A 16,364-nucleotide genomic window follows, 5' to 3' on the forward strand; every position below is an offset into this window, starting at 1 on the left:
AAAATGAGCCCTACCTTGCCCGGATCTGAGCTACCTTTTAATCAGCGTCTCCCGCACTATCCACCAGTACCTGTGTATAGTGCGGGAGAAAACAAGTGAGTTTCACTTTTACTTCATTCCCCCTCCCTCCCCCTCCCTCATCATTCCCTCTTTCCTGCTTTTTATAGTTTTATTTTCCTTACCTGTCTTTACTTTGGCAGGTCAGGTCAGGCGGGGGTCTTGCAGGCAGTGAAGCAGATGAGTTACTTCCTCTCCCGGCATCACTCACGTCACTTTTCATTTCCTGTAGTCTCCGCCGAAAAGTGACATGCCGCACAGAGAAGCCGGGAGAGGACGTAACTCATCTGCTTCACTGACCCCGCAAGACAGCCAAAGTGCAGACAAGTAAGGAAAGGGGAAGAGTGGTCTTCAACCTGTGGACCTCCAGATGTTGCAAAACTACAACTCCCAGCATGCCCGGAGAGCAGTTGGCTGGTCAGGCATGCTGGGAGTTGTAGTTTTGCAACATCTGGAGGTCCGCAGGTTGAAGACCACTGGATGCCATAGGAGGAACATGATGGGGGGATGATGAGACGGGGAAATGATGAGGGGGGGGATGATGGGGGGATGATGAGACAGGGGATAATGATGAGGGGGGGATGAGACGGGGAAATGATGAGGGGGGAGAATGATGGGGGGATGAGACGGGGAAATGATGAGGGGGAGATGAGGGGGGATGATGAGACAGGGTGGGGGTAATGATGGGGGGGATGATGAGACAGGGTGGGGGGATAATGAGGGGGGAATGATGGGGGACATGATTAGACTGGGTGGGGGGATGATGAGACAGTGGGGAATGATGGTGGGGGAGGCACTAAAGGCTTAACGTCTGTATGGCTAGTGGTGGTCTATGACAGGGGGAAATGATGAGACATGGGGGGGGGCGATGAGAGGGGTAAATGTGGCACAGGGACTGATAAAAGGGAAGGAATGATGGGGCACTGGAGGGGAAGGGACCAAACTGAGGTGCAGAAGAAAAGGAAGTTGGGGGGATGATGTGGCATTTAGTCCAAGTCATTTATTTCACATTTTATCTTTTCTACTTAAATTTCCCTGTTAAAATGGGGGTGCGTGTTATACGCCAGTGCGTGTTATACGCTGATAAATACGGTAGCTTTTGATGGTGTAGAGTGTACATGCACCAAATGTATTAAATGTTGCAGGGCATGTGATAAATATGGGCTTGTAAACCTTTTTTTTTTTTTTCACTTCAAAACACCACTTTGTAAGATTCCTTCTCTGCTATTTCCGCCCTATGCAGCTTTTTGAAAATACAGCTAGTTTTGGGAGCCAGGTCTGAGCTGGTGAATGTCTGTAATGTGACTGAGGGCATTATGACAAATCTGCAACTTTTTGAGTAAAGTTGCAGTTCATAAATCTCTTACCACTGCAAAGTAAAAAAACAAAACTGGTCAAAATCACTTTAGCAAAAAGTTGCACACTTTTTTTGCACAAATGCGACAAATCTGCAATAAATTTACACCAAAAGCAGTGCAAAAAGCTTGATAAATGTGTCCCATGGTGATTAAGTGTAACATCAGTTAATGTGAGAAAGGGCATGATCTGTCCAGGTCAGTTCTCCGATGGACTGTTCTCCGATGGACCCATTTTGGAGGAACTGTCTAGTACTCCTCTACTGGTCAGTGTCTATGCAGTCTAGAAAATGTATGGAATCTAGGAGAACAGTACATAGTTACATTGTTTATGAGTCTGGAAAATAGGCAAGAGTCCACAAGTTCAACCTAAAACCCTATGGTGTTTAGGAAAAATTTGATTAAAAATGAGTCTCTGGATCGATGTTCTATCCATGTAAATCTAGTATTCATAACTTGTAATTTCTGTCCAGGTCAGTTCTCCAGGTCAGTTCTCCGATGGACCCATTTTGGAGGAACTGTCTAGTACTCCTCTACTGGTCAGTGTCTATGCAGTCTAGAAAATGTATGGAATCTAGGAGAACAGTACATAGTTACATTGTTTATGAGTCTGGAAAATAGGCAAGTCCACAAGTTCAACCTAAAACCCTATGGTGTTTAGGAAAAATTTGATTAAAAATGAGTCTCTGGATCGATGTTCTATCCATGTAAATCTAGTATTCATAACTTGTAATTTATTTCCAGAAAAAACATTTCTGCCCCTTTTATACTTGTTTATTGAGTCAGACATAACATGTGGCAGAAAGTTCCATAGTCTCACTGCTCTAACAGAAAATAATCCTGATCTATAATGACAATGAAGCCTTCTTTCCTCTAAACATAGAGGATGCTCTCTTGTCATGGTTACTGGCCTGGTATAAAAAATGTTTAATAGAAAGATTGCTGCTCTATCCTGTCCATTCATATATTTGAACACTTGGCATAGTGCCAGTCCTGTGAAACAATCCCTTCCATATAAAATCTTTAAATCTAAGGAATAAGGGTTAGTTTAGCACAGTACTAAAGGGGTACTACACTGGAAAAAAAAAATTTTAATCAACTGGTGCCAGAAAGTTAAACAGATTTGTGAAAATCTTAACTCTTTCAGTACTTATCAGCTGCTGTATGCTCCATAGGAAGTTCTTTTCTTTTTTAATTTATTTTCTATCTTACCACAGTGATCTCTGCTGACACATCTGTCCATGTCAGGAACTGTCCAGAGCAGGATAAGTTTACTATGGGGATTTTACTGAGAAATACCCAAAAAAGGGGCAAGGCCATTGGGAAAAGGGTGTGTGACTACCGAAAAGTACACAACATTTTCAGAAAAACCCAACATATTTACTGAGGTTTCCACAGAAAATGTGGTGGAGAAAAACCTCACAGATTAGAGCATGTTTAGAAAAAGCAAAATGTAGGGAAAGTGCGAAATGTAGGAAACCTTAGTAAATACCATGGGAAAAAATTGTAGGGGATTAAAACCACAAACAAAACTACACTCCACTCTTAGTAAATCAGAGCCATTATGTTGTGGACTCTATTGCCAAGTCTTTGTAGTCGTGTTCTGAAGCATGTTGAAGATGACAAGTATCAAATAAATCATAGTCTGCAAATAACTGTATAAGATAACAAGGTCGCTGTTACATCCCACAGGTATGGACCCACTGTGCCACAAGTGACAGCTGGCCAGGCAGGCAGAATGATACTATGAAAGGAATCAGCACCACTCACATGAGAATCCAGGTCAGTCGGTTCAGTAAAAAGGACATCAGCTGATTGAGATGATTGCAGCCTTGGGGGCTGCTTCTGGGGACTCACTAGTGATGAGGATGGTACATGTCCTTCAGATGGCATAACAAAGCCTAGAGGAAAGTCTAGCAGGTTGGTAGTGAGCTTTTTGCTAGGTGCTGGCAGCTTGGCATGCAAAATATTGGGTAAAGATCCTCTGGGCAAATCAAGAGTGCTTCAATTATGATAATGGATAGTGAAGAGCGAGCCTTTGATTTGGTGTGTGGCGTTTAGGGTCCCGAGGTATATGCACAGGCTAGTTGAATGTCTGTGATCTCACCAGAGGAGACTGGGATAAAAGCTGGGAGCACATAGGCACCATCTTTAGCAGGCCTCCGCTGTGGCTTCTCCACAGGAAAAAAAATGTTGGTGCGGCTTGTGACCACCAGATATTATGAACCCCTTTGTGCCTGAAGTAGCTATGGTCATTGCTAGTCTACTATAGGTCTGAGAATTAGTTGCCGGTAGGAGAAAAATGCAATTGTCTCGGTGCTGTTACAGGAGCAGTTCTTGTGTGGCCATACCCAGCAGTGGGTATTCTTTTTCCCTAATATATAATCTTTTACTTCTTTGGCGTTTTTATATTAATAAACTATAATGCTGCTAAAAATTTACCAGATAAATTGTAGGATTAGTCTAATAGATTAGCATACTGTGGAGGTTCATCAAGGCAAAACAGAATTTGGAAACTGATAAGAAGGGGGGCCAACTTTCCTGCGGGCCTTGGTACAGATTCTGTGTATGAGACAACTTTGTGAATTTATGAATATCTATGTAGCACAGTAATGGAAGTTTATGATTAGTATCTTAGCTCTCTTGATGAATCTATACCATAAATCTAAAATAAAGGATTAAGCATTAAATGAAATATTAATGGAATTATACTTTAAACTAACATTCAATCTGAGAGCGTCAGACTTTTAGATACAAATGTTCTCTACCCACATGCATAAAAAGTCTGCAATAGTGACAAGCAGACATAAAAAGCCATATAATGAATTCAAACTTTATTTCTGTCTGTAATAGAACTCACTAAAAGCCCTTTCAAGCCATTTCCTTTTATCTGTTTAGGAAAGAATTTGTGTATTAGTCGAGTGTTTTCCCTATACAATATAAAAAGCCTCCTCTTCACATGAAGAACATCTTCAAAAAAATCGAGTTTCTGCAGTATACAACGGGAAAGTAAACATAACACAACTTGTAACCCAGTTCTATAAATCCCAACTCAATTAGCAAAGGGTCTCAGCTGTGTTTTGTGAAGTAGATGGATTAGGCTTCAGTACAAGTTCAAATTATTTTGTCTCTTGCACAGTTGGCATTTACCTGCTATAAAACTCATGCCCAGGTGTGAGCTGGTTTAAAGCTTGCAGATACAGATTTAGAAAAATATGCTCACTTGCTCAGTGTTAATATGACACTGGGTGAACATTTTAATTGCACATGAAGTCCTAAAATGCTTTGTCTTCAGTATTTTTTTTATTTCATGTTTTTAGACATCCAATAAGGTGTCAGTTGTACTATTTGCAGGATCAGTCAAAAGTATGTGAACAAAAATAGACACATTTTTAGACAAACCATTCAAAAAAAAAAGTATTCTACCTATTACATTTTTTAAAGTTTGCATCCATTTTTTTTTTTTTAAAGAAAAAATATATATCTTTTTACTTTTCGTGTGGGTGGTATACTATCAGGTAGGAGTTCTTTTGGACTTAACATTGATCAACAGACCTGACAGAATAAGTATTGTGCAGGCAGGGGGACATCTAGGTAATAGTGGCCACAATGTAAAACATTTTAACTTGAGTTGAGCGAGCCTTTCGAACCGGCATTTGATCCGAACTTCAGGGGTTTTACGGCTTGCCGAACTTTCAAACATTGGCAGATTTGGCTCACGTGAACCTGGCAATGTCGGGGCTGATGTGTGCTCGCAGCTGACAGCTGCAAGTACAGCTTGGGCCAGCAAGGAAGGAGTTAATTAGCACTGCTGAGCAGCGTAAGTTAACTCCTTAGGGGGTATATATAATACAGCCATCTATATGGCTGTATAATGCATACAGTGAAGAGAGTGATACTTACCACCTCGTCTCGTCACTGGCCCCGGCCTCATCTTGTGTAGATCTGGCCCCTCATGACATCACCGCTAGAGACAGGTCTACACAACTAGATGCCAAGACTAGCAACAAGATGGTAAGTAGGACTCTCTTCACTGTAAACATTATACAACTATATAATGTACACATTCTCCCGCCCCAAGGATTTAACTAAAGCTGTTAGTATCACTTATTAACTCCTTGCTTGCTGGGCCGGTGCTTAGCGTTCAACCCAGCAAGATATTACCTATTACCAGAAGATGGTTCTACTGCGAACCACACACTTTCTGGAAACCCCAGAGCTGAACTTTCGGAAAACTCGCCTAACACTTATTTTAACCTGTTTTGTACCTTTTCTGGAGTACAGTAGAACTCATTGCCATGTTAAAAAAAAACTGTTTGAGATTACGTGAGCTTTGTGACATGGTGCAGTATCCTGCTGGAAGTAGCCATCATAGGATGGGTACATTAGGGTCATAAAGGGATGGACATTGTCAGCAACAATACTCAAGTAGGCTATGTTGTTTATACGATGTCATCTGAATGTCGCAGTTGGAGTCAAGACTCATCAGAACAGGCAATGTTCTTCCAGTCTTTGATGATTCAATTTTGGTGAGCCTGTGTAAATTGTAGCCTGTCCAATCAGTAATCATGCTAATATCCTCCATTAACCCTTCAAAGGCCGTGATCAATAGTGATCACGGCATCTAAAGCATTAGGGGGACTTTGTCAGACCTAAAGCACAATTGTGGGAGTCCGATCAGTTGAAATGGTGGCTGGAGGCCTCCATACCTCCTCCATGCAACTGTTCTGATGCATATCACTGAACAGTAATATCAATCAAGTACGTTTACTATGACAATTCAAGCCAAACGTCATCGGGAAAACAAACTGAGGGAAAGAAAGCCCTCATATAATATGCCCTATCTAGGAAACCCCCAACCCTAAAATAGTGAATCAACTTTATTATACTCCGTGGAGTGTGTAACCCAAATAATAGCAAACTTATTTAAAAGCACAGTGTGCTGCCCATATTGTGCAACTGCACTAGTAGCTATATATGGGACTGCATTTAACTCCCTTTATTTATATGTGACACGCTGTGAGCATATCCATTTATTAACAGCGGTCACGGAGGAGATGCATCCACTGATAACCATATGCTTTAGTATGTTTATGGTTCGGCACACTGCTAATTAAAATAGCATGATTAGCCTGTCCGATGTTTCGCCGATGGAACCGACTTTGTCAAGGACACAGAGGCTACTGCAGGCATTTGTGTCTGCTGGCTCTTATAAAGCCTCGGTTCTGCGTCATGTCCTGATTGCAAACTGACCAATCAGGACCCACTTACTGTAATCTCGTAGTATCTCGCGCATGTCAGCAGACTTTGGTGAGATAGATTCCGTGGTGTCCGCATATCCTCCGCATGTCTGTGCACTTAGATTACATTCTGTAACCCGTTGTTTCATGTGCATGTCTTTAGACTTAGAAAAAGTTTGATGTTATACTATTGCACTTATTCCTGACATTAAGGGAATCATCTGGAGTTCTAATGTAAGTATTGTTGGACTATAAGGGAGGAAGGGAAAGGCAATACTTACCAGTAACCGGTATTTAGTTATTACCTTACTAGGGGAAATTTTAGTTAGTGTTAAAAACCCCTTGTTACACTCATTCTTATATTAACTCTTTAGATCCTTATTACTCAAGTCTGTGTTTTACATTATAATATTGGTCTTAGGCTGAATGATAATGTTATATGAAGAGTATCCTTGTCTATTATGTAGTCTTAGTGGACCATATGCCATAATAACCGGTATAAAGTTGCCTATTATTGCCTCACTTGGAAATAATTTTTAGGGTAATATTAATGCACCTATTATAAGAATGAACTTTTTTTAATGTGATTAACTCTTTTGATCCCTATAAGTCCAGTCTATATCTTTTTCTCATAATCAGTCTTAGACTGTGTATTGATGTTATGGTGGACTACATGTCATAATTGTAAAGTATGCACTTGATGCTCTGTAATTAACACTCAATATAGGATGTATCCAATCTACTTGTATAGTGTCTTTATGGTGGTAATACTTGCTGTTATTTTGTTTTCCTAACAGTGTCACCAAGAGATGTATCCACATGTCCAGAGGTATGGTAAGTATTATAGGAATATTAGTTTTCTTCTTTCTTATATATATGATGTCAATACTTTTTCATTTTGTTCGGTATCTGCCCATAATTGATGATATTGTGGACATTAGACACAGGGTTGTAGGCTTGCTTGTTTATTTGTTTAAAAAGTATTAATCCTAAAATCAATAAGGCCTGCAGTTCTTTTCTATTTGGGTAAGTAAAATTTAATTTCAATAACAGTATTTATTCCAAGAATGCCGAAAAAGAGAAGCCCTCATTTAGTCCATGTGGATTTCTACTGTTGAGTCGGTAAATCCATTTGGCTTCTTCTTTGAGCAACATTTTGTCCATGTTCCCTTTTCTTGGTCCATATGTCATTTGTCTGAGGCCCCAAAATTTCAGGCTCTCAATCTTATTCTGGTGTTTCAGTCTCACATGCTTTGCCAGGGGCACATCTATTCCTGTTCGGATAGTACTAATGTGTTTGCTTATACGTTTTTCGCTCTTGTATTGTTTTGTCCACATATATGAGCGGGCATGAACACATTGCCACGTAAATTACATTTTTACTACTACAATTCATAAATTGCCTGATCTCATACTGTCTGCCATCTGGTGGGTTGGTGAAGCTTTTGGTTTTGGACATATATTTGCAGGAGGCATCATCGGGCACCTGGTGTTTTAGGCAGCTCCTTTAATAATACAGGGTGGGCCATTTATATGGATACACCTTAATAAAATGGGAATGGTTGGGGATATTAACTTCCTGTTTGTGGGACATTAGTATATTTGAGGGGGGAAACTTTTCAGGATGGGTGGTGACCATGGCGGCCATTTTGAAGTTGGCCGTTTTGAATCCAACTTTTAGTTTTTACAATAAGAGGGTCATGTGACACATCAAACTTATTGGGAATTTCACAAGAAAACAAAGATGTGCTTGGTTTTAACGTAACATTATTCTTTCATGAGTTATTTACAAGTTTCTGACCACTTATAAAATGTGTTCAATGTGCTGCCCATCCTGTTGGATTGTCAATGCAACCCTCTTCTCCCACTCTTCACATACTGATAGCAACACTGCAGGAGAAATGCTAGCACAGGCTTCCAGTATCCGTAGTTTCAGGTGCTGCACATCTCGTATCTTCACAGCATAGACAATTGCCTTCAGATGACCCCAAAGATAAAAGTCTAAGGGGGTCAGATCGGGAGACCTTGGGGGCCATTCAACTGGCCCACTGCGACCAATCCACTTTCCAGGAAACTGTTCATCTAGGAATGCTCGGACCTGACACCCATAATGTGGTGGTGCACCATCTTGCCGGAAAAACTCAGGGAACGTGCCAGCTTTAGTGCATAAAGAGGGAAAGACATCATCATGTAGCAATTTCGCATATCCAGTGGCCTTGAGGTTTCCATTGATGAATAATGGCCCCACTATCTTTGTACCCCATATACCACACCATACCATCAATTTTTGTGTTTCAACAGTCTTGGAGGGATCTAACCAATGTGGGTTAGTGTCAGACCAATAGCGGTGGTTTTATTTGTTAACTTCACCATTCTCATATAAGTTTGCCTCATCACTGAACAAAATCTGCGTAAACTGAGGCTCCTGTTCCAATTTTTGTTTTGCCCATTCTGCAGCACCTGAAACTACGGATACTGGAAGCCTGTTCTAGCATTTCTCCTGCGGTGTTGCTATCAGTGTGTGAAGAGTGGGAGAAGAGGGTTGCATTGACAATCCAACACAATGGGCAGCACATTGAACACATTTTTTAAGTGGTCAGAAACTTGTAAATAACTCATGAAAGAATAAAGTTATGTTAAAACCAAGCAAATCATTGTTTTTCTTGTGAAATTCCCAATACGTTTGATGTGTCACATAACCCTCTTCCTATTGAAAAAACAAAAGTTGGATTCAAAATGGCCGACTTCAAAATGGCTGCCATGGTCACCACCCATCTTGAAAAGTTTCCCCCCTCACATATACTAAAGTGCCACAAACAGGAAACTAATATCACCAACCATTCCCATTTTATTAAGGCGTATCCATATAAATGGCCCACCCTGTATATTAAGAAGACTTGGAATATTGGTGGAATGGAGGTACTGGAAATGGTAGAACAATTGCACTACAAGTTTATACTAATAGGTGACTATGGGAGATGCCGATGACAGATTCCCTTTAAATCAACACTGCAGGGTAACAGGCTGAACTGGACAGACATATGTCTTTTTTTCAACCTTTTTTTCAACTCTAGTGAAATGTTTTTTAATGCATTATTTTGGGCTGCTGGAAAAAAAAAAACTTAACTTACCTTCTGCTGCTCCGCCCAGTGTCGCTGATATCCCTGTCCCATCCACAGTCTTCTTCCGGCTTTTGGGGCCCGACAAGTCATACTGTGCCCAGCTAATCACCATCCACAGCAATGCTCCACCTTGCCCAGTGATAGGCTGAGCGGCAGTGTAATGTAGCAGGTCTGGGCATCAGAAAGAAGGCTGGGACACCACTATGGCCAGCAATTAGCTTAGCCACAGTGTGATGTGTCGGCACCAAAAGCTGTAAAAAGATCAAGGACAGAGGACAGGACGAGGATATTGGGGGCACCAAGGGAGCTGCGGAAGGTAAGTTAGGCCATGATTACATGTCTGGAATTTTCATGCGCAATCCTGCATTGGAATTTTGCCAGAGATTCCGGAGCAGTGTCATTGTATTCAATGGGATTCTGCTGCACTGTACACACAGTGGAATTTATGTGCCAGAAGCTTATGGCACGGAAATTCAGTTTTCCTTGTCCAGAGAAAGAATAAACCTGTTCTGCGGACTCTGCATGGATTATATAGCTATCTATGAGATGGAGCATTAATGTGCAGTCCCCGAACTGCAGTTTCCGAACAGCAAGTGAACATAGCCTTAAAATTTATTATTTTTATTCCGGCAGCCCAGGCATAATAAATAAAAAATGAAAGAAGAACTAGAGTTCTTTTTTAAAAACTATATAAAATAGACATCTATTCAATGAACAGAAAAACTGTCACAATTTAATGTCATACAGCAATAGCTATTGCTGTATATATTAACCCCTTAAGGACCGTGGTTTTTTCCGTTTTTGCATTTTCGTTTTTTGCTCCTTGCCTTTAAAAAATCATAACTCTTTCAATTTTGCACCTCAAAATCCATATGATGGCTTATTTTTTGCGCCACCAATTCTACTTTGTAATGACGTCAGTCATTTTGCCCAAAAATCTACGGTGAAACGGGAAAAAAAAATCATTGTGCGACAAAATTGAAAAAAAAACAAACACTGTTTTGTAACTTTTGGGGGCTTCCGTTTCTACGTAGTACATTTTTCGGTAAAATCGACACCTGATATTTATTCTGTAGGTCCATACGATTAAAATGATACCCTACTTATATAGGTTTGATTTTGTCGGACTTCTGGAAAAAATCATAACTACATGAAGGAAAATTAATACGCTTAAAATTGTCATCTTCTGACCCCTATAACTTTTTTATTTTTCCGTGTTTGGGGTGGTATGAGGGCTCATTTTTTGTACCGTGATCTGACGTTTTTAACAGTACCATATTTGCATTGATAGGACTTATTGATCGCTTTTTATTCATTTTTAAATGATATAAAAAGTGACCAAAAATGCACTATTTTGGACTTTGGAATTTTTTTGCGCGCACGCCATTGACCGAGCGGTTTAATTAATGATATATTTTTATCATTCGGACATTTCCGCAAGCGGTGATACCATATATGTTTATTTTTATTTTTATTTACACTGTGTTTTTTTTTTTTTATTGGAAAAGGGGGGTGATTCAAACTTTTAATAGGGGAGGAGTTAAATGATCTTTATTCACTTTTTTTTTTTCACTTTTTTTTTGCAGTGTTATAGGTCCCATAGGGATCTATAACACTGCACACACTGATCTTCATCATTGATCACTGGTTTCCAGGGCCGGATTAATGTAGGGGCGGATGGAGCTGCCGCTCCAGGCCCTTACATTAAAATAGGCCCAGTGGCCTGCACAGGCGGCCCGCATAGGCCGCCCGGACCGGTGACCCGCCTCCCGTTCTGCGGCCAACACCTAACGCCGACACCTAACACCTAACGCCCCCCCCGCTCCTCACTATCTTACAACACCTGGGCCGTCGTCACCTCCGCCAGTCACACGCGCTGCGGCAGCTGTCAGTGAGAGCTGCGGTGAGGTCATCCACTTCACGGCGGCGCCCGGAAGTCATGTCCCCGCGGCTCCCACTGACACAAGGACTGAGCAGCAGCCGCCGGGTCACCGGGTCCCGGAGAGAAAGGTGACAGCCCTTGGGGCCATTTATAATGTAAGGCACTGTGAGGGGCACAATTTAACATGTCAGGGGGGCAGCAACCGCATTATAGGTTGCAAGACATGGTTTATTATATATGAGGGGGACATTATATGTGGGGGCACATGACAGAACCCCCCTGTCATGTGCCCAAATAATGCCCCCCTGTCATGTGCCCCTCATATATAATACCCAATGTCCTGTGCCCCTCACATATAATGCCCCCCTGAAATGTGCCCCTCACATATAATGCCCCCCTGACATGTGCCCCTCATATATAATGCCCCTGGCTGTCCTGCCCCCTCAGGGGCATTATATGTGAGGGGCACATGTCAGGGGGCATTATATGTGGGGGCACATGACAGGACCCCCCCCCCTGTCATGTGTCCATATAATGCCCCCCTGTCATGTGCCCCTCATATATAATACCTCATGTCCTGTGCCCCTCATATATAATGCCCCTCATATATAATACCCCATGTCCTGTGCCCCTCATATATAATGCCCCTCATATATAGTACCCCATGTCCAGGGGGCATTATATGTGAGGGACACATGTCAGGGGGCATTATATATGGGGGGCAAATGACAGGGGGGCATTATATGTGGGGGCACATGACAGGGTCCCCCCTGTCATGTGCCAATATAATGCCCATATAATGCCCATATAATGCCCCCCTGACATTTGCAGCTTACTTATAATACCCCCTGTCCTGTGCCCCTCACATATAATGCCCCCCTGTCATGTGCCCCCACATATAATGCCCCCCTGTCATTTGCTCCTCACATATAATGCCCCCTGACATGTGCCCCTCATATATAAAGCCCCATGTCCTGTGCCCCTCATATATAATGCCCCTCATATATAATACCCCATGTCCAGGGGGCATTATATATGAGGGGCACATGTCAGGGGGCATTATATGTGGGGGGCAAATGACAGGGGGGCATTATATGTGGGGGGCAAATGACAGGGGGCATTATATGTGGGGGCACATGACAGGGGCCCCCCTGTCATGTGCCAATATAATGCACATATAATGCCCCCCTGACATTTGCCGCTTACTTATAATACCCCATGTCCTGTGCCCCTCACATATAATGCCCCCTGACATGTGCCCCTTATACATAATGCCCCATGTCCTGTGCCCCTCACATATAATGCCCCCTGTCCTGCCCCCTCAGGGGGCATTATATTTTAGGGGCACAGGACAGGGGGCACTATAAGTCAGGGACATATGTCAGGGGGCATTATATGTGCATTATATGGGCACATGACAGGGGGGGGCTGTCCTGTGCCCCCCCACATATAATGCCCCCTGAAATGTGCCCCTCATATATAATGCCCCATGTCCTGTGCCCCTCACATATAATGCCCCCTGACATGTGCCCCTTATACATAATGCCCCATGTGCTGTCCTGTGCCCCCCACATATAATGTCCTATGTCCTGTGCCCCTCACATGTAATGCCCCCTGAGGAGGCAGGACAGGGGGCATTATATGTGAGGGGAACATGACAGGGTGCATTATATGCGAGGGGCACAGGACAAAGTGCATTATTATTATGTGGGGGGAACAGGACGGGTTATCATTATTATATGTGGGGGCACAGGATGGGGCATTATTACCATATATGAGGGGCACAGAGTGTTTTGCATTTCAGAGGTATGGGCCGGCATTTATTATTGTAGGTGTAAGAGAAGCATTTTTAATGGAGCACCAAATTTATTAAAAGGTAGCAGACCATTTGATAAATTTTGTGCAGGTCACATTTTCTAAAATTTCACTCTTCACATACACCAAAAAGCTAAGTCTGGGCTGGTGTAATTTTAGAGACTTTTCAGTGGTTTTGCGCATTTTTTGTACCTTTTCACAAAAAGGTGCAGTTCATAAAACCCGTCCATATTATGTGTATGGCCAAAATCAGTGGATTACAACTCAAGCGCAAAAAAGGAACAAATAAACCCTGCTTGCGCCTTTTTTGCACCATTTTTAGACACAAAAAAACAGTCTAAAGACAATTATACATGTTGGCCATAGTGTATATTATAAGGAATTTTGGGGTAGTATGGTTTTTATGGGCCACATAATTACGGTATTGTATTTAGAGGGTGCATGGCAAGGTTATATTCAGAGAGCACAGTATGTGGTAGTATTATATTCAAAGGGTTCAGTGTGTTGTAGTAATATATTCAGAGGGTTCTGTGTGTAGTAGTAATATATTCAGAGGTTACAGTGTGTGGCGGTTTTATATTCAGAGGGTACAGTGTGTAGTAGTATCATATTCAGAGGGTACAGTGTGTGCCAGTATTATATTCAAAGGATATGGTGTTTGGCAGTATTATAATAATTATTGTTTTCATATAGAGGATCAGAATCCGCTGACATAGTGAGGAGACGTGTGGGCATCAAGTTCTGCTGAGTGAACATTTAGCTGAAACAAGTCCTGGCGGTATGTACCATCTGAATTAGATAAGAAAAGACTATAGAGAAGACGTCACCTGTAGTAACAGATTTTATTGTGTATTCTCTTCACTATAGAGAAGACGTCACCTGTAGTCACTGATATCATTGTGTATTCTCCTCATTATAGAGGAGACGTCACCTGTAATCACTGATATCATTGTGTATTCTCTTCACTATAGAGAAGACGTCACCTGTAGTCACTGATATCATTGTGTATTCTCCTCACTATAGAGAAGACGTCACCTGTAGTCACTGATATCATTGTACATTCTCCTCACTATAGAGAAGACGTCACCTGTAGTCACTGATATCATTGTGTATTCTCCTCACTATAGAGAAGACGTCACCTGTAGTCACTGATATCATTGTGTATTCTCTTCACTATAGAGAAGATGTCACCTGTAGTCACTGATATCATTGTGTATTCTCCTCACTATAGAGAAGACGTCACCTGTAGTCACTGATATCATTGTGTATTCTCTTCACTATGTCCTATCAGAGCTGGAGTCACTAGTAAGTTCTGCAGTAATGAGGGGTGAAACAACAACTCCTAGCATAGCCTTACCACATACTTAAGGTCATACTGGGAGCTGTAATTTTAAATGGTAAAAACGTTTTTTAGCACTTTCCCATTCTGTGGCAGTTGGTATATTTGATTATTATACTGGAAATAATTTTCTGCAACATGCTACAGTGTGGGCATCACAACATGCTACAGCGCGGGCATCACAACATGCTACAGCGCGGGCATCACAATATGCTACAGCGCGGGCATCACAACATGCTAAAAAAATCAGGGCCTATATCCCTTAATGTTATGTTTTTGCAAATATTCATCCATTTGCTGTTTAAACGTCTTTACAGACTCTAATAAGATCATATCTGCAGGCAGAGGATTCCACATCCTTATTGTTCTTAGTGTAAAAAACCCTTTCCTTTGCCTTAGACAAAATCTCTTTTCTTCCAGTATAAAAGTTGCTGAGTTGCCCATAGCAACCAATCAGATCACTTCTTTCATTTTTGAAAAAGCCTCTGGAAAATGAAAGAAGCGATCTGATTGGTTGCTATGGTTAACTCATCAATTTTTCCTCTGGACACTAACATATATTCAGCTATCCTGGTAATTTAATGTGCATAAAACATGTGACAGATGCGCTTTATTTGTGTTAAGAAAAATTACTTTGTGTTGCATTTTCATTTTATATATTCCGATAAAAAGGCCCATCAAAATCTTCAGCACCAGGCCCATGATGCTCTTAATCCGGCCCTGCTGGTTTCTCATAAGAAACCAGTGATCAACAATTCTGCCGCATGACTGCTCATGCCTGGATCTCAGGCACTGAGCAGTCATTCGGCGATCGGACAGCGAGGAGGCAGGAAGGGGCCCTCCCGCTGTCCTGTCAGCTGTTCGGGATGCTGCGATTAGCCGCGGCTATCCCTAACAGCCCGACTGAGCTAGCCGGCAACTTTCACTTTCACTTTTAGCCGCGCGGCTCAGCTCTGCGATCGGCGCTGCGCGCTATTAGAGGCGGGTCCCGGCTTCACTATGACGCAAGGCCCGCCGTGATATGACGCGGGGTTACTGTGTAACCCCGCGTTATATCAGGAGAGCAGGACCAAGGACGTACCGGTACGTCCTTGGTCCTTAAGGGGTTAATTAGAAATTTAAGATGGATTGAGATAGAATATTATGCAGTTTTTTGTATTCGTCACCAGTGGCGTCTCTAAGGATGTGCAAGAGGGGGGCACGGCCTGCCTTACATTATGATGTGCTCCTCCCATGTGCCCCCCAAACTGAATTAGGTCCCCATTCAAACTAAATTACTTGCCATTCCAGCCAGCCTGACAGCCTGCTGGAGCACGCCAGCCCTTCCAAAAGCTCCACGATGGCTGTGCAGCAACAGCGGAAAGGGGCAGGATACTCACAAGTGTCAGCATAATGGTCCCACTGCTGTCACGTGGGTGCGTGGTGCACAGGGTGCCTAGAGCCAGCACAGCGCAGGAGGAAGAAGCTGTTCAGCAGAAGTTGTCTTGAACATCCTCAGCGCTGAGGAGAAGGACAGGGCGGGAGAGGAGTTTGAGAGAGCCAGCTAGATAAAGG

The 16,364-nt window shown here is 42.3% G+C and overlaps 1 protein-coding gene across 1 annotated transcript in view; it reads left to right on the plus strand.

Annotated features, from left to right (window-relative positions):
* Positions 1 to 346: 346 nt before the first annotated feature.
* LOC130293198 (uncharacterized) overlaps positions 347 to 16,364 on the plus strand; it is a 42,420-nt gene continuing 26,402 nt past the window's right edge. The window contains exons 1-3 of the mRNA XM_056541700.1: positions 347 to 384; positions 3,105 to 3,194; positions 7,450 to 7,486. Coding sequence (XP_056397675.1) covers positions 7,472 to 7,486 — 15 coding nt within the window. The 5' untranslated portion in view covers positions 347 to 384; positions 3,105 to 3,194; positions 7,450 to 7,471. The remainder of the gene's footprint in view (positions 385 to 3,104; positions 3,195 to 7,449; positions 7,487 to 16,364) is intronic.

The sequence above is a fragment of the Hyla sarda genome, chromosome 10 (assembly GCF_029499605.1).
Source record: "Hyla sarda isolate aHylSar1 chromosome 10, aHylSar1.hap1, whole genome shotgun sequence".
NCBI lineage: Eukaryota > Metazoa > Chordata > Amphibia > Anura > Hylidae > Hyla > Hyla sarda.